We start from the raw sequence: 23438 nt of genomic DNA, 5'->3' as shown, positions 1-23438 counted from the left end.
TAAACAGAATTTTATAACGATAAGATATCACAAGAAAGCCAATCAATAATGGATTTAAAATAGATTTACAGTGCAACCAGATGGTCCCTGGGACAGGACATATAAAAAGTTTCTCTCCAAAGTGCGAGTTTCTGAGACAGAGCTTTGATCTCTGAATAGGAGATCCACTATGTGATTCCACCCTGAGCTTCCACATAAAGGTCTATGCCCTTCACCTTTGTGTTAGAGGCTTGGTGCTGGAAAAGGGAAAGGGAAGGAGGAGACCATGGTTTGGGCAGAACAGGGTAGGCTCTGGATCTAAAGCCATCCCAGCCTTCAAGTACACTCCCAACCATGTAGAAAATTTAGACAAGCCCTGGTTGTTGTTGTTGTTGTTGTTGTTGCTGTTGATGTTGATGTTGATGTTGATGTTGATGTGATGTGTTGTCAAGTCGGAACTGATGTATGGTGACCCTAATAGGGCTTTCAAGGTAAGTGAGATATTTAAGGAGTTGGTTTTACCAGTTCCACTCCCCTGGTGAGTTTCCATGCCTGAGTGGGGATTCAAATCCTGTTCTCCAGAGTCCTAGTCTATCACTCTGTCCACTACACCACACTGGATGTCACCCTGGGGCTGCTCTCAGTTCATTACCTCCCATTGCTCACAATGTGAAGGAGCCCGGTTTTCATTTGTTTGTCTATTTTTTTTTATTAAGGAGAAAAGTAGTGAATACTCCTTCTGTCTCCTGCTTTGCTGGCAGGAACCTGGTAAGGTACTATTTGATGTATTGTTAACTGCTGTGATATTATCCATAGGATTACTCTATGTATTTTAAAACAGTGGTCCCCAACCTTGGGCCTCCAGATGTTCTTGGACTTTAACTCCCAGAAATCCTGGCCAGCAGAGGTGGTGGTAAAGGCTTCTGGGAGTTGCAGTCCAAGAACATCTGGAGGCCCAAGGTTGGGGACCACTGTTTTAAAGGACTCCTCAAAAGCCTCCTCAGGAGGAGGCTTGCACTTTGGATTTTTAGATCTCAGAAACTCTTACATCCCAGAATTGGAACCATTGTTGTTTATGCTCTGCTTTAGTCCATTATAAATTTGACCTCACTGGTGGAAAAGCAAAGCAGATCTAGGCTTCAAAAAATGTGGGATCAGTACAAAAATGATTTGTTAGAAGCTGGGTTGTTGATTAACATAACATCATTAGATAACTTTGAAGTCAGCAGGATCTAAATAGCTGTTGTCCAGCAGCGTAGACCATGCAAACTAGCTAGCAAAACAAAACCATCACATTGGTATGAGCTGTTAGGAAGATTTAAGATGCACTATAAAAATGGCTGGTAGCCCTCTGGCTATGGATTGAACTGCTGGGGATGTGGCTAGATCTCTGCTTGTCCTCGTCTTTTAGAGCAACAAGAGCAACTGCACTGAGATAATTCAGTATCACTGGAGACTTTTCCCCATTTAATCAGTTTGCTGTATCCTGAACTTTTTCTAGGCTGTTGTCTATGACAGTTCTGGGCACGAACTGCCAGTTCAGCAATTCATGCCGGTTCATTTTTTGGCCAAACAGGTGTTTGACACATCCCAGCCTTGCCTCCTCTGGTGGGTGCCACTCAGAGGCAGCACCCCAGCTCCCCTTTCCCACCTCCTCCAGCCACTGCCTCTGAGTGGGTGCCCACCCGAGGGGGTGGGGATGGGAACAGCCTAACATCGTTCAGCCAAAAAAACCAAACCAGCACGGACCGCTGAACTGGCGGTTTGTGTCCATCTCTAAAAGCAACCGGTTTCTGAAGTCCAGCAATACCTCATCTTTACACAGCAAGGCAATAAACAATAACTACGGTAATTTCTTTCTCAGGCTGCAAATGTCAAAGAGAAATGGGAGGCCGCAAAAATGTGCTATTGCCCAGACTTTACATGCTATACTGTCAGCCCTGACATTAGGCAAAATGGAGTAACTGTCTCTGGGTCACATGTTTGGTGGGAGCCTTTGGTTCTTCTTATGAGCACTCTGTGTAGGCAGACCATATAACTTGCCCCGGATCCTCTAAGGCTAAGCAAGGCTGCTGTGCTGGTTGGGATGGAAGGCTGCTGTTGAAGTAAGATTCAACTTTATTAATTTATGTGACCTATGAAGCAGGTGTCTTCAGCAAACTGCACAGTCCCTGGATGTCACCAGATGACTGGAACAGTCAATGACTTCCGAATTTTCTCTACCTAGAAAACACTGAAAAGGGCTCACCATAAGTCAGATTTGACTTGATGGCACATGATGATTATTAGGGAGAGAGTAGTGGATCTTGTCCTTTACATAAAACACCAACATACAGTAACTTGATCTGGCTAACTCTGCATAATACATGACACAGGATTTTTGGCAGGTCATGGATCTTACAGACTAGTAAGAGGTCTTCAAATCACCGCACTCACCACAAGACTAAGTCCTGCTCAGAGTGTAATGTCTAAGTGTCTCCGGTATTGGGCAGAGAAAAGAAGGCAGCTGGTGGCACTGCTGAGAATCTATGGAACATGAGAAATATAGTTTAGTCCCATAAAACCATCTGTCTCTGTTTCTATGGAGGCAGGGGTGATGGAGGTGGAGAGGGCCCCTTCAGTGGGCAGGTTCCCAGGACCTCCTTTCCTAAACACCAGGTGGATTGCACTGCTCTTTGAATCTGTAATGCACATTCCAAGTGACCCATTTATACAGGTGTCAATCAGGATAACTTTCTTGGCTCAGCCAAATATAGACACTTTCACATGGAAATAATGCTAAAGCCATAATGTGTTGTTTGTGCTCAAACTGAATTGCACAAGCAGGGCACTCTGCCTGGCCTGATATTATTATATCAATAGAACATTGCTTTTTTCCCCTTCCAAAGCTTAAGATCTGTCAAAGAAACCTAATTCCAACTGTGTTACCAGCAGGCAGTTTGGGGGGCGGGGGCGGGGAATGCTGTCAGGTTTTCTTGGAAAACGCTATGAACTATTACTTGCCTAGTTCCCTTAAAGTATCAGATGAACCACTGAGCCATAGAAATTAAAATAAAATAAACATTCTTCATCGACTTCAGTGTTTTACTGTTCCAAATTTCAGTGTTTAAAAACAGTGTCACGTGTTTTGAAATGCATATCAAAGTTCTGTTGAAATAAATATAAAGACCCTTTTGCTTTCAATGGGCTTTCAGTGAAGAGTTTGAACTGTTCTCCTAATGGTTGTCAAAGAAAAGCAGCTATTTGGCCATTTAAAGCTGACACTTGGCAGGGTTACTCTTTCACTGCCTGTTTTGATGGTAGCAGCAGCAGCAGCAGCAGTGAACTCTCCAGTAATACTACCATGTGCTTGTGGGTCCCCATTTATATGTTCCTTATGGTCCTGCTGGCTGAAAAGTGGTCAGAAGGTCCATATCTTCAGAACCAGAGATGGGAAAAATATACATTTTTGGACTACAGCTCCCAAAGTGACTGCTGGCAATGCTGGTTGTGGTATTCTGGGAATTGTGGTCAAAATAACAACAACAAGAAGAAGAACAACAAGAACAAGAACAAGAACAACAACAACAACAACAACAACAACAACATCAACAACATCAACAACATCAACAACAACAACAACAACATTTCTGTCTGTCCAGCACTTATTCATGGTGTCTCTGTTATTGACTTTCATAATCCCTCTAGTTCTATTCACAACCTTATTCATTGAAACCTAATGATTCTCATCAAAATATCCCAACATTTCCAAAGCCAAAGGCAATTCTAGGAAGCAAATTATGCCACATTCTGTTTCTTCTGTAGTTTACCTTGTATACTGTCAGTTGCAAACCTGCAAATCACTGCAAACGCAGTACTGTATGTCAAATGAAAGCTGAACCCACCACAGAGCATTTATAGGTGACCTTCTGGCCACCTCAATGTCCAAGCCATGCTGGCAAACCAAAATCAGCACAGATGTAAAAAACAAACAAACAAACAAAAAAACCCAAAACTATCAGCAGCCTTGATTGTGAGAATTCTCTGGAAGCTCATAGTACTGAATTTGAATGGAATCTTTCTAATCTTCATCATGTTTTTGTTATTTCCACTGCAGTTATTGTTCTGTGCTAATTTGAACCATCCTCCTACTTTGGTTCTTTTTTCTGTTACAATATTCATACATACACTATGAGTCTGTATGCTATCTTGTATATGCTGACATGTTTCCACTAGGAAGCTCCCACTTCTCTGTTTCTGTGGTTTATAATTAAACATCATTTCCACACAAAATGTTGAACATCTTTGCAAAATTGCCTTTAGAAAAATGTAAAGGGTATGCATATGCATTTTGTCTGTGTCTAGGGTTTCTACAACACAAGGAGGGACTGATGTTTTTTTAAGGCTGGTGGGGAAAGAATAGTGAATTCAGTTTAATTAGCAAAGAAAATTATCATTTGACAAATTAACATTCTAGTTTAATTATCCATGTTAATACTTAGGATACCATCATGGGACCAGAAGGATGAACAAGTAAGTGTTGACCACATGGTTCAGTCATGCAGTGACAGAGACTTTTAACAGAGAAAGCAATGAATGAAATACTGTAATATAATCTATAGAGGTGTTTGGCATATCTCAGGTAAATATCATTTTAATAATGGTTGTTGAATCTCATAACTCAAACAGTCTCTAAATTATGGGATTAGCAGAAATGTTCCTATGGGCTGTTAGCTCCATAACTGTCTTCTGTGAATTCCTTACCCCTTTCTTATTCTCATGGTGATCCTTATGATTTTAAATAATTTGCAGTCATTACATATTAAGTTACAAGGACAGTTATACATACAGTTTTGTATTATGATTCCAATAAATAGTGCACCAGAAAGGAAGAAAAGCTAGAGTAGTAATTTTTTTTAATGAAATAGGCTCACAATTTTAAAGGATTATGCTCTGGATTGTATGCAAAATCCTTAAAAACATTCATGAGAGATGAGATAATAAAACATCTGGAGATATATGAGCTCAGCAGAGAGTTGTCATAGGTTTCAAAAAGGATAAATTTAGCCTGAGAAAATGAGTGGAATGTTTAGGGTGAAGACAGGGTGAAGTGATGGAGCTTGGCATTTTTAAAGGATGTCAGAACAGTTTAAGGCAGATTATCACTTGAATCAAATCATAACCACATAAAAATGGTGTGCGGGCTGTAATACATGAAAAACATATGTCTGTTTTGCCATGGTTATATGCAGTAGGACCCAGCTTCTCATTGCTCAGAGGAGATCTGAAGGACCAGTGTAAAGGAAAGGATAATGGAAGAACTATAAAGGGCCGCCTCCAGGCTAGGAACTCACTAAGTTGACTCTGTCCTTAGGCAGAGGGAGGCAGAATTTCAGGCAGCAGATTGAATGTCACGAAAAAGCAGAAACAACAAAGAGTTGTGCACTTTAAAGATGAACAAGTTTTATTTTAATTTAGTATTATAAATTTTTTTATTTAGTATAACCTTATGACAAAACTCACATTTGTTCAGCTTTTCTTGCATCCATGATACTAGTACTGCTTCTCAGTATCCACATAACATAATGATGAAACCAGCCTCAAAAGAGTCAAAGTGGGGACCACTGCTGTATGTCAGTATAATATTGTAATAACATACAGTGGGGTCTTGACTTAAGAACAGCTCGAGTTAAGAACATTTTGACTTAAGAACCACTCTCATAGGAAAATATTGACTTGACTTACATACTTAGATTTGAGTTAAGAACTAAAAAAAACCACGTGGGAGGCAGGGAAAGTGCAAAATTTGAACTTTCAGTTAACTGTTGGCCAGTGAAAAGGGTGCCTGTCTGCTTCCTCACTCCTCCCAGCATTTAGAGAGTGGATTGGGAGACAGTCTTCGGACTACCTGGTACTGTACTGCCTGGACTGTATTTTCCCTGCCTTCCCTGAACCTTTCTTGACCTAAGAAAAAAAGAAACAAAATATCCCCCTCTAGTGGTTGAAGGCAGAATAGCAGCTTCCCATTAGTTTCTATGGACGGAAAAGAGCAGATACGGATCAAATGGTTTTCAATGCATTCCTATGGGAAATGCAGATTTGACCTGAGAACTTTTTGACTTGAGAACTGCCTTCCAATACGGATTAAGTTCTCAAGTCAAGACCCCACTGTATTCCAGTAGAAGACTGTGGAATATCTGGGTCTAATCAATCAACAGACTAAAAGCTACTGCACATTCCAACATAAAGTGTATCAGTGTAATAACCACCATGAGGATCAAGAGCACATTTATTTGGGTTAAAATCTGGCAAATATTGACTGCGATCTTACACAGGTTTATGTGGATATGAAACCCATCAAATTCAGTGTAGTGTATTTCTTAGCAAGAATGCTTAGCATTGGTCCATAATTTTACATCCTTCTAGGTTTGCATCATTCTAGGATACAAGTATATTGCTCAGATAATGATGCAGAATCTACTGGGGAAACTGAATACAATCTCTTTCTCTAGAGATAATATTTCCATGATTTAAACCTATCTTTACCTCCAAATGTGAGGGAGGGGGAAATATAATCTGAATGCTTAATTTTTCTTTTCATGCGTATTTTACAGGCTTGTTCATTACTAGATCACAGGACAAAACCAGTTCCCAGTGCAAAGGCATTTGGCAACCCTGAGATTAACAGTAGCTGACTGAAGTGGCAGCTGAATTGTCCAAACTGAGAAGGATACAGCCTCCTCCACTGCATTTGGGGGCAGCAGACTTGATTAGAGCACTCCGGATACGCTGCACAGCATACATACCTCCAGGGGAGATGGCCGTGGGGGTGCCCCTACTACCCTCAGCCACATTTTCCAGCACCAACCACCTCAGGGGGACTGCCTCACTACCCAAAAGAAAGAATTCTACTTCACAGACCAGGACTTCCTCCATCCATACTATCTATACCCTCTTAACTGGAGAAGCCAAGAACTGAACCTGGGACCTTCAATAAGCAAAGTTTACCTGAATTAAGGGCTGTTCATCATGCCCAATATTGAGTTACTCCTGCCCTGTAGACATGTGGACTGAACTGGCCTACGGATTTATAGCCTATGGATTAGATTACTAACCTGTGGAATGACCTGCCTATGGAATGACACCAAGGAAATCTTTAGTTTGTTTCATACATGGCACAACTGACTGTGTCCTGTTGGCCGAAAGGACTGAGGCTTCCTTCCAGCCTGGATTTTGCATGATAGAATGACAGATACATGAACTGCTACGGCAACAAGGCTGTGGCCAAGTTGAAAGGAATCCTCAGCCCTTGTTGCCATCTCCAAAGGCCTCTCTCCCCTCTATTGCTTCTTTTGTAAATAACACTGAGTAGGAGATCATACCTTCAACTCCCTTTTCCCCAGAAATAAACATTAAAGCAATGTGAAAGCAAACTACAGTAATACAGAAAACAGGAGTAATTGCTAGACAGCTTCTGAAAGCTTCATAAATCACAGTTATTGCAACCCCGTCCCCCTAATACGAAAGAATCAAGAACAAATTCTTCCTCAGAGGGTAACTACTGCAGATGCCCAGTAGGCTGTATCCTGCTCTTAACCTACTAGTGAAATTGGCAAGGAGCCAAATAAGCTGCAGTCATAAGCAACAGCAAAGGCATTCCACACATTCCTCACTTAAAGCGTATATGCCAAGAGAAATTCTTTGCTCTGAGGTGCTATTTAAAATTGCCAAATGACTATTTTTGGTTAGCAGACTTGCATGCACTGAGTACAGTAATGAATAACAAAATAACTAGGGACAACGGAACTAATGCATCGTTTTCAGTTTTTCAACCTAAAATGATAGTACCGGCACTGTGACATAAGGTTTTTGCAACCCTACTCTCTTACAAACACAGCCCTTAATATGAAAGGCATCTATCCAATTTTCTGTACCTATGCCCACTGTCCAGGACCCACTTGTTTGACCGGCAGAAAAACGAACAAGTGAGTCCTCGAGCAAACCAAGCCTGAACTATCTCTGGAGGCCAACATGATGAAACTGAGGCTGTCCTACTTTGATCCCATCATGAGAAGGCAAACTTCTCTGGAAAAGACAATAGTGCTGGGGAAGATTGGAGGCAGCAGGAAAAGAGAAAAACCAAATATGAGTTAGAGCGACTCCCTAAAGTGGACAGGACATAGGGTCACCACAGCAACAATCCCAGTTGTCAGAAGAAGACATGATGTTTAAGTACATGATAACATACACTATTGTGACTGTTATTATGCATATTTTTTAGCCTGAAGCCTTCATCCAAACAAACTTCCACATGATGTTCTTATGTAAAATTTAAAAACTGGGAATTAAAATTAATGGAAATTGTTTAGCAATACAATAGATACAGCCTATTCACATAAACTTTCAAATCTTTTATGACCCAGATCATGCTGAAGATAAGATTAAAATATATATGATATATGCTTTTTGTTGTCCTCCATAACTATATACAATCCAATCTCCTTGTACTTATGATTATTCCCTCATCCTCTGGGACTACATTCTGTTGAGCTCACTGAACTTACTTCCACACAGACATGCGGAGGATTAGGTTGCATTGTACTAAGTTTTATTGATTTCAATAGGATCTAAATAGGCATAGGCTATAACCTTTTTCGTCCATAAATCACACTGATTTGTGAGGGACTTACTTCTGGGCAAATGCATGTAGGATTGTACTATGAATTTTCTTCTGATCATTCCTGGCATTGTCCATGCTCTTCAAGTGATTGCTGGCAATCTTCATAAAAAGATAAGTTATGAGTCCATTAAAAATTCAAGGGGAAATTGTTCCTGCTCCACGTAAAAGAGTGGAGACATTTTCCAATGTGATTTCATTTTTGACAGAGTTATATGAAGAATTGTACTGAATAATTTATTTGAAACTTCAATCCTCCCAAAACAAAAATGTGAACTGGCTTTCTGAACCAGATCTGAACAAGTCTGGACGTACGTGAGCTGGCACTCTGATTCTTTGCCTAAAGGTTCTGCAGGTTACCACCCTCACTGAAAAATATTTGTTTATTATATCTGCTGCTTCCTGTTACCAGAGAGCACCAGTGTTACGTATGGCCCTGATGAAGACTCAGCTAGTGAGGATGAGATTTTGTCTCCAACTCAGCAGGAGTTGTGACAAGAAGCCACAATCCCAGGCCTGGAGGTTGGAGAATGGTTTGCAGGTCCCAAATAGATGTGGTAACATTCCACCTCGATTTCGAAGGGGCAGAGGAACTCGAGACCAAATTGCTAACATGTGCTGGATTATGGCAAAAGCCAGAGAGTTCCAGAAAAACATCTACTTCTGCTTCATTGACTACGCAAAAGACTTTGACTGTGTGGACCACAACAAACTATGGCAAGTTCTTAAAGAAATGGGAGTGCCTGACCACCTTATCTATCTCCTGAGAAAGCTATATGTGGGACAGGAAACAACAGTTAGAACTAGATATGGAACAACTGATTGGTTCAAAATTGGGAATGGAGTGCGACAAGGCTGTATATTGTCCTCCTGCTTATTTAACTTCTATGCAGAATACATCATGCGAAAGGCTGGACTGGATGAATCCCAAACCAGAATTAAGATTGCTGGGAGAAATATCAACAACTTCAGATATGTAGATGATACCACTGTGATAGCAGAAAGTGAGGAGGACTTAAAGAACCTCTTAATGAGGGTGAAAGAGGAGAGCGCAAAAAATGATCTGAAGCTCAACATCAAAAAAAAAACAAAAAAAAAACGAAGATCATGGTCATCACCTCCTGGCAAATAGAAGGGGAAGATATGGAGGCAGTAACAGATTTTACCTTCTTGGGTTCCATGATCACTGAAGATGGTGACAGCAGCCACGAAATTAAAAGGCGCTTGCTTCTTGGGAGGAAAGCAATGACAAAACTAGACAGCATCTTAAAAAGCAGAGACAACACCTTGCCAACAAAGGTCTGCATAGTCAAAGCTATGGTTTTTCCAGTACTGTAGTGATGTATGAAAGTGAGAGCTGTACTATAAAGGAAGCTGAACGCCGAAGAATTGATGCTTTTGAATTGTGGTGCTGGAGGAGACTCTTGAGAGTCCCCTGGACTGCAAGGAGGTCAAACCTGTCCATTCTGAAGGAAATCAACGCTGAGTGCTCACTGGAAGGACAGATCGTGAAGCTGAGGCTTCAAAACTTTGGCCATTTCATGAGAAGAGAAATCTCCTTGGAAAAGACCCTGATGTTGGGAAAGAGTGAAGGCAAGAAGAGAAGGGACGACAGAGGAAGAGATGGATGGACAGTGTCATTGAAGCTACCAACATGAATTTGACAAAACTCTGGGAGGCAGGGAAAGACAGGAGGGCCTGGCGTGCTCTGGTCCATGGGGTCACAAAGAGTCTGACACAACTTAAGGACTAAACAACAACAAACATTCCAGGCATCTTGTTTGACTAATTCTTTTTTCCATACAGAATCCTCCTGAATATCTTTCAGGTCCAGGGCATTCTAATCTTCTGTTACACATTAGCAAGCAAACAAAACAGTGTGGTCTTTACCCAATACAAAAGGAAGGGGAGGTGACACCTTTATTAGACCCCCCAAAAAGAAAGAACAAATGAACGAAAGAAAAAAAGAAAGAAAAAGCTGACTTTTGACCCACACTAGTCTTCTTTGGGTTGTGCAACAATATATTGTGGATGGTGCAGAGACGGGTGGCAGGTGGGGGGGGGAGAACATTAAAGTCCAAAAGGTCATGGCAGATGTCCCTGTCAGGTCTGTTTCTCAAAAGTGGGTTCCAAAATGCAGTCTGCAAGCACAAGGCGGGAGTGTAGGTTTCACATTCTACTCTGGCAGCCATTAGTTGGATTATATCTCCCAACCCACCAAATAAAGGTGAGCCAGGTATTAGCATAAAATGCAAACATAATGGATTGGTTACTCAAAGTTGTTGCATACAAACATCCTTAGATCATATTTGGGGGGGGGGGGGTGTCATGTCATCTTTTTCTGGGTGTTCCAAATCACAAATGTTCCACTTGGAAGCACAGAATAATGGAGTTGCAGGAATTCAAATCATTTAAACTATTTTCTCTTCCAAGGTGGTTCGAGAAATTACCTTTCCTAGGCTAAAATCTAGTGTTGCAAGTTAAGTGCATCCAGTGAGACTTACTTCAAAATAAATATATTTAGGATTAAAATCTTAGATATGCAGGTCAAAAGAACCATCCAATAATCTAGAACCATCTAGATATTGAAGAAAGCATGTCCAAATATATTTGGTGAGGCATCAAACTATCACTTTCATATAGGAGAAAACACAAAGGGTGCTATTACAATAGTCCCAATATTGCGAGGTCTGCTGTCTTTTGTTGGTAAGTTTGTCAGCAGAAGAAGATCCCCATATTAGGACAGTTATTCATAACTGAAATTTTGCTGATCTTTTCAGTCACCAAGACAGAATCTGATAACTTACTCCCCACCCCACCTCCCCAAATTGTAGTAAAAGATTTACTACCTTTTCTCTTGGATAAAAGATAGCACTACAGATATAATTCTTTTTTTAAAAAATCATTTTCAGTTGGATAAGGAAAGATCATAGGGAAAGGAGTTTGGAACAGGGTACTGGGGTAAATATAAAAATACAGAATGTGATAGAAAACAATATATATCATTATTACTTTTGCCAATATGTTTTCTTGTTAAGCTTACGTCACCCTTATCTTGCCATTTTTTCCTCTAAGCCTTTAAACTCTGCAATTATATTTTATATTTTATTTCATGTTCTAATTTCTCATCCAATTATATACAAAGTTTCCCACTTCTTTCTAGCCTCAACAATTTCTTTGTCTTTTAATACTTCAGTTAAAATACCCATCTCTGCTGCTTTGAAAAAAAAATTCTATTAACTCCTGGATTGTTGAAATCTCCTTTTTTTCCAGTATTTGGCATATAAAATTCTTGCTGCTGTAGTTACATGTACGATCAAATATCTTTCTTCTTTTTCTGTATTATATTATATTCAACAAAAACAGATCACAACAGATATAATTCCAGTGCAGCTACTTAGACTTTGAAAACATAAGAATTTTTTCCTGGGTCTGCTGCTAACTGAGTGCTGTTCTTATATTATAGCCCAGGCATGGACGGAATGCACCTTGTGGACTGTGTGTAGTTCCCAGGGTCATTTTTGCAGTCCTCAGGGGCTCCTCAGAACTCCCTAGTAAAAGAACATTTAAGACTTTCAAAAAGTTGCCTATTTGGGCCAAAAATTACCCTAGGAATTGTGGTTTTCTCTTATATTTGCGAAGGCTTTCACGGCCAGGATCTGATGGCTGTTGTGGGCTTTTTGGGCTCTTTGGCCGTGTTCTGAAGGTTGTTCTTCCTAACGTTTCGCCAGTCTCTGTGGCCGGCATCTTCAGGGGACAGCACTCTGTGCTCTGGTGTGGTTTTCTCTTCCAGGGCCCCAAGACTCCATGTCTCCCAGGCAAAACAAACATTCCTGGTTGTTGTTTTAGTTAACAATGACCATTTTCAGCCATTTTTGACCCCTGTTAATATCCGTACAAACGGTATAAGATCCCATTACCCTGCTATTTGGCCAAAGAGCCTTGAGAGCGTCTTACTAATACCACTAGTAAGACAGTTCCTGCTCCCAATCTAGAAGACATCTTACAAATTACTGTAAAAGACATGACACAGGTGGTGGTGGGGACTCACAGAGAAATTAGTGGGGGAAACAGGCTAAGGCACCATTTCTTAAAAATACAGTACAGTATTATAATAGTTCTTAATTCTCTGAGTTCTTATAGGGAGTAGAGGGAGAGTCGTTACTAACTGTAGGTGGAGAAAAATAGAATAGATGTATAGAATGATAGCATTGATGGCCATGGGAAAGGACCACTGGAAGCCACTTTTGGATCTGCTTGGATACAGCTACAGCTACACCTCCCTCCTGCTATTCCATCCCAGGAAATAAACCAACAGTATATTTTCCCTGCTTCTGCTTTGAAAAATACAATAACATTTCCCACACTAAACTAAAGCACAGGGAGACTGTACAATTTGTTTTACAAGATAATTGTCACTCCCAAAGTCATCTGCAAACTGGATGGATGGATGGACGGATGGATGGATGGACGGACGGACGGACGGACGGATGAATTAGATTTAAATACTGCCGATCTAGAACGTGTCTAGTCTGGGCAGTTTACATATAACATAAAAAATAAACTAAGGTAAAATTCAAGTTAATCACAGGATCACCATCTTAAAGAGTGTGATTTTTATTTTGGTACTTTTTGACCACTGCACTGCAGCATTTCTTAAATTCAGCTTTAGGGCTCCATTTCCAGCAGAGTTAGAGTCCGACCACTGGTTTTATACCATGTGTTTAGAGCTACTGCACAAATTAGAATTTCCTACAGCCCTCAAATATTTATCTGAGAATATCCTGAAGCCTTGATTAGCGTACATTAAGAATGGGAAAGGGATGGCTGGATAGCTCAGGAGTTTAGGTATCTGACTGTGGAGCCAGAGGTTGAGAGTTCGATTCCCTATTGTGCCTCCTGGGAGAAGAATCAGTCTGTGTAGTCTTGGGCAAGCTGCACAGTCCCAGAGTATCCCTAGAAGAAAGGAACTGCAAACCACTTCTGAGTATTCTCTACCTGGAAAACCCTGAAAAGGGTCACTACACTGTAAGTCAGAATTGATTTGGTAAGTGATTATTATTAGGAGTGGGAAGAAGATACCCAGTGTGGTGTAGTACAGTGGTCCCCAACCTTGGGCCTCCAGATGTTCTTGGACTTCAACTCCCAGAAATCTTGGCCAGCAGAGGTGGTGGTGAAGGCTTCTGGTAGTTGTAGTCCAAGAACATCTGGAGGCCCAAGGTTGGGGACCATTGGTGTAGTAGACAGAGTGACGGGCTAGAATTTTGGACAGCATGGTTCAAATTCTGTCTTGGTCATGGAAGCTCACTGGGGGAGTGGAACCAGTAAACACTACTCCTTAAATATCTCACTTATCTTGAGAACCCTATTAGGATCACAATAGGTTGGTCCCAACTTGACAGTGAATAACTAACTATCTAGGAGTGGGAGAAGCACAGCTACCCAGATATTTTGGACTGCAAGCCCAATCCATCCTATCGCTGCCTAGCCACATCTGGTGAGCTACACTGCATACTAGGGAGAGATATGGTTCACATTTTAGTCTTCTGTAAAATGGGAGACATTGCTGCTATAGTATTTTAGTACTAACTAATAAGTTACAGTATTTTTAATGATAAATTATATATGAGGAACAAAACAGGAAGTAAGTATTATTTACAAAGTTGAATCAATGACACAAAGGAATTATATTCAGAACTTAACATCTTCACTTATGATCTTTTAATTTTTACATTGCTGTTTAAATTTGGGCATTTTCTTGACACCAGATGTCACTCTCCCTAATGAAAAATTATGAGTAACTTCTGAATATGACAAATGAGATCTCTCAATTTCATTTACACTGCAAAAATTCCTAAGGGCCATGTTTGTTGAAGGAGAAACAAGAGTCTTCGTGCCCTTTAATATAAACGCATGTTATTTAGGATAAATTTTTATGGACCAAACCCGCTTCTTTGGATGCATGGAAGAGTACCCAAAATTTAACATATACATGCAACATGCTTGACTTTTGTTTGTTAGTTAGCAAGCTAGTCTTGCTTCATGGAGGCATGCTTTCATTTATTCATTTAGTGCGTTTCCAAAAAAATATAGAAAAGGAAAGCAAAGAATCACTAAAATCACTAAAATAGCTAATTGAAAGACGAGAGCCTACAAAGGAAGTGTGAAGTGTGATGTGCTCACTGCTCATTATATGGCACTCACATATTTTTTTTTAATTTTTGTCAGTTGTAAAACAATAAAAAGTAAAAGAGTAGCAGCAATAGCAGAGGTACAATAGACTGTTCAGACTGATGGAAAAGAACACAATTCATGGAACCTTAGAAGTGAAATTAGATCAATATGGAAAGTACAGTGTCAATTCATGTACTGTACCCATTTTTACCCCATTGCATACATGGTAAAAATGGGTGGTCTTTAACATATGGCAGGATGACAGAGACGACTAGGGGGAGCTCATTCCACGATAGTTTAGCTGTGTGCTACAACTTATGATTTCTGCCAAAAGGCTTACATTTTTTAGCAGTCAAAAAATGTCCGTTTGTAGCTGCCTTGGAGCCAAGGTGTTAACGAGGAGCAATGTTAGGGTGTTGTTTTTTATGGTTAATGAGGGCATAACAGTGTTCCTTTTTCTTTGTTTTTAAAATGAATAACTGAAGTTGTGTGCAAAGCTAGGCAACAAGTAATTTTTTAAAATATTCTTGCAGTGATGAATCCCCTTGGGTAATCATTTACTCTGGGAGGGATTCATTTCACCCTTTACATAATGATTTACATTTAATGTAACCTTCCTAGTCAGTACTTCAAGTTCAAAACTTTTAAATTTTAAATTCTTCAGGATGATAATATGCTACATTACAATCGAACTAGAGCTCAGAGTTCCAGAATGTTTCTTTCAGTTGTCCTAGTGCTAGTCTGCACTAGGGCAAGGGTATAGCATGATACCGGCATGAATTCAGGGCTGAATTCTGAGTGCAAAGATGAAAATAATTAAGATAGTAGCCAAATCAGAGACACAGGACACTACTTCAAGTAGCCAAAAGAATCTGAATAATTGAACCCCATGCAAAGACACCTTGTTAAACTATAACAGGAATGTTGCATACCTATACAGATGCCAATACATGAAAGTGTGATCTTTGATCAGGCTTGTAGTTAAAAAATAAACCTAATTGTTCATGGTTTTCAAATGCTTTTATGATATGAATTAGCTTACAAGTGAAATCATCTTCATGATAACACAAATTAAGTAATCTAACCCTCCAGTTAGTGAATTTTTTCTCACCTTTTTTCCATGTAGTTCAGGGCCTGCCTCAGCAGAGCCTACAGGTAGTATTAAACAGCTCTCAGAAGCACAATGATGTGTTTGCAATTATAGTCTGAGCATTAACCTGCTCACATACATATTACAGTATTCTGATTTCCTGATGGATGATGACTTAGAAAAGAACAAGGAGAGCATAGCTCTCGCTGCTAATTCTCCTGGACCTTCCAGTGTCATTAGATACCATCAGATAGGCTCTCTGGGTTGAGATTTGGAAGTCTGGTGCTGTAGGCTCCTAAAAGAATCCATAGAATTAGGGTAAACTGTCATTAGCCCAATTTCGTTCTTCAATTTTAAAAGTGCACTTTCAAAGCATTGTTTTTTTTTTAATGTTCATGTATATTAGGGGTGTTATGGGCAAGTCATCCTCGTACAGTCAAAGAGATAGTTGTGAGCCTCTTCTGCCGCAAATTGCATTTTCCTTATGTATCTGGTCATGTTAATACTTTCGTGGCTCTCCTACTTCCAATAAGTAGGTGGAAAAGGAATCCTTCAGCCATCAACAGCCTGCCAAATCTCAAATCCCTCTTCTCTCTAAAGCTATGGGAATGACCTCATTTGCAGAGGAAAAAAAGAGTGATCATGGGATAAGCCTCTCTCCAACCTCCTGTCTTGCAAGACTTCATGACATCATATCATTGGGACTAGGGGGTAACATACACATTTGCCTTCTCAGCGATAATCCAGAAACGCCAAATTTCTCTTGCTTCCTTTCCTTGGCTTCTGAACAAACCTGAAGGAACTGATGGAATATCTCTTCATGATGAAACAGAAACCTGACGAAATGTTTCCTTTACTACAATTTAAAATGTAAATCTTGTCATCCATATTACAGGGTACTTTGAATAATTTCTGAATTTTTTATTTTTCAAGCACTGCAAGTGTAAGTAATTTTAAAACGACTGTGTTGTTTCCTTGTCCTTGTCCCTATTTGTGTTTTCTGTGCTGTCAAGTCAAAATTGACGTATAGGGCTTTCAAGGTAAATGAGATGTTTATGGAGTAGATTTACCAGTTCGACTTCCCCCAGTCAGTTTCCATGCCTGAGTGGGGATTCAAGTCCTCTTCTCCAAAGGCCTCGGCTGTCACTCTATCCACTGCACCACTCTGGGAATCAGATTTAGAGATGCCTGTATTGGCTCAGGTCCCTTTTTACCATTTGCTTTTGTATCAAATTAGTTTCCAAAACAAAATAATTGAGAAGATTACTCTAATCCTTTGTCTTTAGTGCCTGCGGCAGCTGTGCCCCCTTAATATCATAGCCATATGACTATAATCATTTAGCCTTTGCACTAATTTGTTTGATTATCCTATTTTTCTAAGCAGAAAAACAATTCCAGGGATAATTTCTGCACATCAGATTTTCAGTGCAAACTTTCACCTGAAGAGAATGTGATTTTATGTCTTTTCGTATTATAATTTTCTCTAAACACTCTGGTATGTACAGTATGTGCTGCGTCTAGACAGGAACTTTCTGCAACTACATATCTAATCACCTCTCTGCTAGCTACTGTTTCTGACAACACCAGTCCTGTATTACTACCATAGCTCCAAGAATCCTGGCTGTCAGTACTCTTCGTAACTTACTGTCAAGGAAATGACAAACCACTCACATGCATACATGTTGGTTTGCATTCAGTGAGTTAGACAGATTAAAGTTCAAACAATTCCAAAATGACATGTCAGGAAGAATACATGCAAATGGCAAAATCGTGTTGAATATGTTCTCCATGCTTTATCAACAGAGGAAATGTAATTAAGCTCACTTTGTGTTCTTTCATTTTAGCCCTGTACTGAATCGCAGAGTTTTACTTTGGTTTGTTTGTTATGGATGATGAATGACCATATGATGAATAATGAAATAAAGTTTTAAAAAGAATTTTAAAAGTCTGTTTGAAGTGTTACTGTTTTAGGAATGAAGTGTAATTTGGATGTCAATGTAGATCATTTCTTTTGTTACTAGAAATTCAGATTCTAATGGTGATTACCTAAGGAATGTTGAAAAGTTGTTCTTATTTCATTTCACAATACTCGATACTCGGTGTGGTATAGAAGATAGAGTGATAGGTCAAGGTTCAGGAACCCTGAGTTCAAATTCCTGCTCAGCCATGGAACTAGTAATAGGGTCACTATAAATTGCATCCAACTTGACATAACAACAGCATTTCACTTCATAAACATAAGGATGATTATGGATTTCACTCTTAAAATGGATAATATAATGCTCAACCAATCTTTATGCACCTTAACATCACAGATTTTGTAGGTAAATTTCAGCACCAAGTACGATGTAGATTGTAATCCTCACAAATACATTATATCATAAATTTGTAAGTTGTGAATGTGCCTCTAAGGTACTGCAAGGCAGTTTTCGTTTGGCGTGTGTGTGTGTTTTGATATACATACTGAAACACACTAACATATAACTGTGTCACTAAAAATTACATGTAACAAGGTCTGCCCTGTAATAATAGATAGAATACTGTTTATCTCACCTATAGAGATGACCCAAAATCTGTCTTCACAACCTCCTAGACATTTCTAAGATATTCCTGTGTCAAGATTATATCCTAAAATATTTATCTGTTAGTATCTTATAAATTGAAGATGCACATGTTCTTGTACTGTTTATAATGTTTAAAAATCTGCAACTTGTTTGCAGAAAAATAAGGCATATTTTAATGTATGCTCTCTATATGTGTGTCTTTGTGTGTTTTTTTATATAACCATATAATATTAAGAGGACCAAAACTGATTTATACATGTACAGTAGCCACTTTATTCACTGAAGTGTCCAGTACTGTACAAGAATTCATCAGAAGACTTTATACATAATAATGAGAGCCTGCTAGCCCAAGTGTGAAATGGTATAGTCCAAAATGCAGCAGCCAGACTGCTGACTGGGGCTGGTTACAGAGATCATGTAACCCCTCTGTTACAGCAGCTCCACTGGCTGCCAATCAGTTTCTGGGCACAATTCAAAGTGCTGGTTTTAACCTATAAAGCCCTGAATGCCCTGGGGCTACCTTAAAGCCTCTGTCTCCCATTATGAGCCAGCTCAGATGTTAAAATCACCAGGAGAGGCCTTTCTCCCCCATGAGTGCATCTGATAGGGACACAATAGACAGCCTTCACTGCTGCTGCTCCCAGACTTTGGAACTCCCTTCCACAGGAGACCATCTTTGCTATCCTTCCACAAGCAAGCAAAGACCTTTCTCTCCAGGCAAGCCTTCCCTCAATAACTAGCTACCTGTGTGTGACTTTAAGAGGGATTGTTATGTTTTTGATTTTTGGGTTTTCCATTTCTCAGAGTGACTTTTTCCCCCTTTCCCTTTAATATTTGTATACATATTGTTCCTAGCTTTAATATTAATTTTTAATGGCGTAAGATGCCTCTTTATACTTGTTCTTATCTTTAAATATATATTTAAAATTATGTTAACCATCATTGTCTATTCATTATTTTAAACTTTAAATATTGTCTTTCAGTGTTGTAAGCTGCCTTGGACCCTTTTCAAGCAGAAAAGCCCAATTAGGGTTGCTATAAGTCAGTTCCAACTTGATGGCATATGAGGGCACGTCCAGACAGGCATATTTGGATTGCTTTTGGTGCTGTTTGCTTTGAACCAAATTACAGGGTCCAGATGTGTTTTGATTTAGAGTGATCCATTATTTTTGGTGTGATATGGAGCACTCCTCATTATCCGTTTCTGTAGCCTACATGGATGGTTTGTTCTTACTCAAATAGAGCTGTCGGCAGTGTTATCTGAGGGGACAACCCACTGATGGACTGTGGCATTGAAAGGGATGACAGAGAACCTCCCTCCTCTATTTTAATCTACTCTGCTGTTTTAAATGTTTAAAATATATATATATATCCTATTGATTCAGCACTATTCTAAATGAACAAGACACGTTGACACCATTATGTGCATTGCTATTGTGCTCTGTCACTTACTTTATTTAACAAAAAAATAGAGGAAATTCTCTGTAGCCTCGTGAATGATGGCTGTGAGAAAAGGCAAGGAAAGGGGGTAGGAAGAGGAGTGTCATTAATGGGTAGGGAGACGAATTGAAGCAAACCATTCTCATGGGGGAAGGAACACTGATCGGTGTGAATGGAAGGATCACTCAAGTCAGAGATAAACTGCACTAAAGATGAGCTCCTTTCAAGCATGAACCAAACTACTCCAACTTCTCCCATGCCCTCACAACCACCCGAAAAATAGGATGGGGTGGTGAAAATTCCTCCAGCCTTTTAGTGAACAGGTGCACACAAAAAATTGCCAGGTAGAAAGAGGTGAGCATCTTTTATTGATGCAGAAGATGGGGAGGAAGTGCTGAAGAGATGTGCTGTAGTTTTTACAGATTATAGGTTGATTGTGAGATCATTTTGCAATGAACTGAGGCAAAACTTTGAGGCTGGCTGGGCGGGGAGAGCAAGACATCCCACCTTCATGAGGTGCTGGGAGCAAGAAGGCCCACGGGCAAGATGGCCGCAGGGACACAGCATTTGGCTGGGGGGACGGAGAGGTCAGTCACCCGGCGGGAAGCTGTGGCGGGAAGGGAGTACTAAGGCTGCAGGACAAGAAGGATAGTGGGACGGAAGAGGGCCGCGTTAAGGGGAGAGCCTGGGCAGAGGGACACCTTCCTTGGTGTGTGCAGGGTCTGCCTGTCAAGCTGAGGCACCTTCGCGTGCCGCGATGTGACAGCGGGGGAAAAGTCAGTGCTTCTGAGGAATGCTGTGAGATGGGGACACAGGGAGAAGACGGCAGCGGCGGCGGCGGGGGGGGGGTGACTTGCTGCTTCGGGGCAACCGCTTTCCCTCTCAGCGGCCCTGCCCTCCCAGGGGAGGACAGAGGCGGGTTCACGCGGAGGGAGATGCGGGTGGCTGAGGCGGGCGGCCAGCCAGCGAGGGGAGAGGCTCGAAAGGCGGCCTCTCTTCGCCACCATCCTCACCGTGTCTCCCTCCGGGGGGTTGGGTGGGGAGCAGCGCAGCCCGGCCCTGCCTGCCCGCCCGCCCGCCCGCCTGCTCTTGCTGCTGCTGCTGCTAAGACGGAGGTTCTGCCGCTGCGATACTATGAGCCGCCGCCGCCGCCGCCACTCCCCTCCCTGGGCGGCTGTCATCAGGGAGAAGAAGGAGACAAGCCGGGAGCGGCGGGAGAGCAGGGTCGGCGCCTCTTCTTAATGCACCTGGCGGGAGCTCCCGGGCCTGGAGGAGGAAGAGGAAGAGGAGGAAGGGAAAGCGGGCCGTGAAAGCGATTCCGCAGCCCGGCTGCTGGTGGGCGAGCGCGAGGAGATGCCGGCCGAAGGGCTGGCTGGCGGATCGGCTCCAAAGGTGGAGGCTTGGGGCGATGGAGCCCGCCTCTGCCCTTAGCCGCCAATAGAGGCGAGACGCCGCGGGCCGCCGACGACCCCGGAGCTCCATGCCCTCTGCCCGGGAGCTGCACCATGGGGGGATCCTTCTGGCGCCTTGTCCTGCTGGGCTCCTGGGCCGTCGTTGCCGGTAGGTTGTGTGTGTGCATACGTGTGTGTGTGTGTGTGTGTGTGTGTGTGTGTGAGAGAGAGAGAGAGAGAGAGAGAGAGACAGAGAGAGAGAGAGAGAGAGAGCGCACGCGTTTCTCTTCGCATCTTTTCTCTTTGGGGCCTCAAGTTACTTGGGCGTCTGCAGGTGGTCAAGAGTAAACATGCACTTGCAGGAGCCGCTCCCCACGACCAAAGTTAACACGCAGTACAAGGCGTGTCTCGTCAGCACATTGCCTCATCGCAGGGCTTGGATGCCAATGAGCAATCTATGAAGCGCCTCTTTTGCTTGCCCAAAGGATTCCTACCCCTGAACTCGCATCTGGAGACACTTCCTCTCCCCAACCCTCAGTCACCTCCTCTTCTCAATGCCTTCGAGGTAAGCGAGATCACATTCGCTTTCCAAACAGTTGCTAGCTCGTCAGGGATTCAGGAGAAAGTGTTCAAAAAGTCAGAGAGAATGAAAGCGAGCGATCGAGCAATCGTGCGTGCGTGTGTGTGTGTGTGAGAGAGAGACTAACTTCCAAGACAGAAGTGGGGAGACAAGAGGGAAGCTGCGATCTTAATACCAAGATAAAAAAAAATGTACCACACAGATAAACGCCACAACCCGCAGACCTTTCTTTTCTGCACAAGAACCAGGGTGCATCATTTTGAGGAACTAAAGTTTAAAGCATCAAATGTAGGGGTACATGCTGTTTCACAAACTCCAAAAGACAGTGTTGTTTTCGAATTTAATCTTCCACACTGACAAAATGGTAAATATGGAGTGGGAAGATCTACTGCTGCAAACAACTGCTTATTAGTTGTAAACATGGCCTAGCATTTATCTGCTTTTTATTTGTTAAGGACATTCCACCTTTCTTCCACTGAGTTCAAGGTGGCTTACCTGGTTCTAGTCCCCACCTTATGCACACAACAACCCTGCAAGGTGAGATGGGTGAAGACGGCGATTAGCCAAGGTTACCCAGTGAGCTTCATAGCTCAACTGATGTTTCCCCAAATCCCAGTCCAACTCTCTTAACCACTACATCACATAGCTTCTCAGCAATATAATTAATCATAAATAATAGTTGGTATCTGTTCCAAAATAGTTGGCCTTGCTCAATAAACACAGGTGCACAGGTTGGGAATGCTCCTGGATTTGTCTCTGCAGCTGGATGCCCAGGTTTCAGCAGTGGCTGGGAGTGCATTTGCACAATTAAAACAAGTGTCCCTGCTGTGCTCTTTCCTGGAGAGTTCTGATCTGGCCACGGTGACACATGCCATAGTTGCATCTCAGCTAGATTATTGTAATGGAGTGGAGCTGCCTCTGGAAAGTGTTCAGAAATTTCAGGGGGTCCAAAACACAGCAGTCAAATTGCTAACTGCAGCTGGTCACAGGGATTACGTACATAACTTCCCTGTTATAGCAGCTCTCTTTGGCTGCTGATCCCTTTTCAGGCGGAATTCAAAATGCTGGTTCTAGCCTATTAAAAACCTATGGATTATTGTATCTTACTGCTTTGAAGTGTTTTGGTGCTGCTTTTGTTTACTGTTTTTTTAGCGTTGTATTTGTTTGATCCTTTTTAGTTTTTGTATACTCACTGTCATTAGCTTTAAATACTGTCTTTTGATGATGTAAGCCACATTAGGTTCTTTTTAAGGAGAAAGGCCGAGTAAAAACATTTTAAATAAATAAATAAAATAAGCTGTTCATTTGAACTGTAGAGTGAATTAATTATAGAAGCTTGAATTCAAACTAAAATTTTATTCAATCCAATTGAAAACAATGGTATTTAAATTAATTGAGCCTAGCTAATTTGGTTTCGATTTGACAAATAGGATATTTAAAAAAACAGGGAGGGAGTACTTCCCAGAAAATATTAGACACATATTCAGTCAGTGGCTGAAATCCTGTTGCTCAGTTTAATAAATTGTACTTCAGGTCCACTGGATTACAACCCCTCCCTAAGTTT

At 41.3% G+C, this 23438-nt stretch overlaps 1 protein-coding gene across 2 annotated transcripts in view; it reads left to right on the top strand.

Annotated features, from left to right (window-relative positions):
• The first annotated feature begins 21215 nt into the window (after positions 1–21215).
• The window catches only part of NTN4 (netrin 4), a 55831-nt gene continuing 53608 nt past the window's right edge, over positions 21216–23438 (top strand). The window contains exon 1 of one of the 2 annotated variants that reach the window (XM_020815610.3): positions 21216–21463. In XM_020815610.3, the coding sequence (XP_020671269.3) occupies positions 21409–21463 (55 nt within the window). In that variant the 5' untranslated portion in view covers positions 21216–21408. The remainder of the gene's footprint in view (positions 21464–23438) is intronic. The other variant, XM_020815616.3, reaches the window with a different exon arrangement.

This window comes from Pogona vitticeps, chromosome 5 (genome assembly GCF_051106095.1).
Source record: "Pogona vitticeps strain Pit_001003342236 chromosome 5, PviZW2.1, whole genome shotgun sequence".
NCBI classification, from domain to species: Eukaryota; Metazoa; Chordata; class Lepidosauria; order Squamata; family Agamidae; genus Pogona; species Pogona vitticeps.
This window is presented reverse-complemented; position numbering and strand designations above follow the sequence as displayed.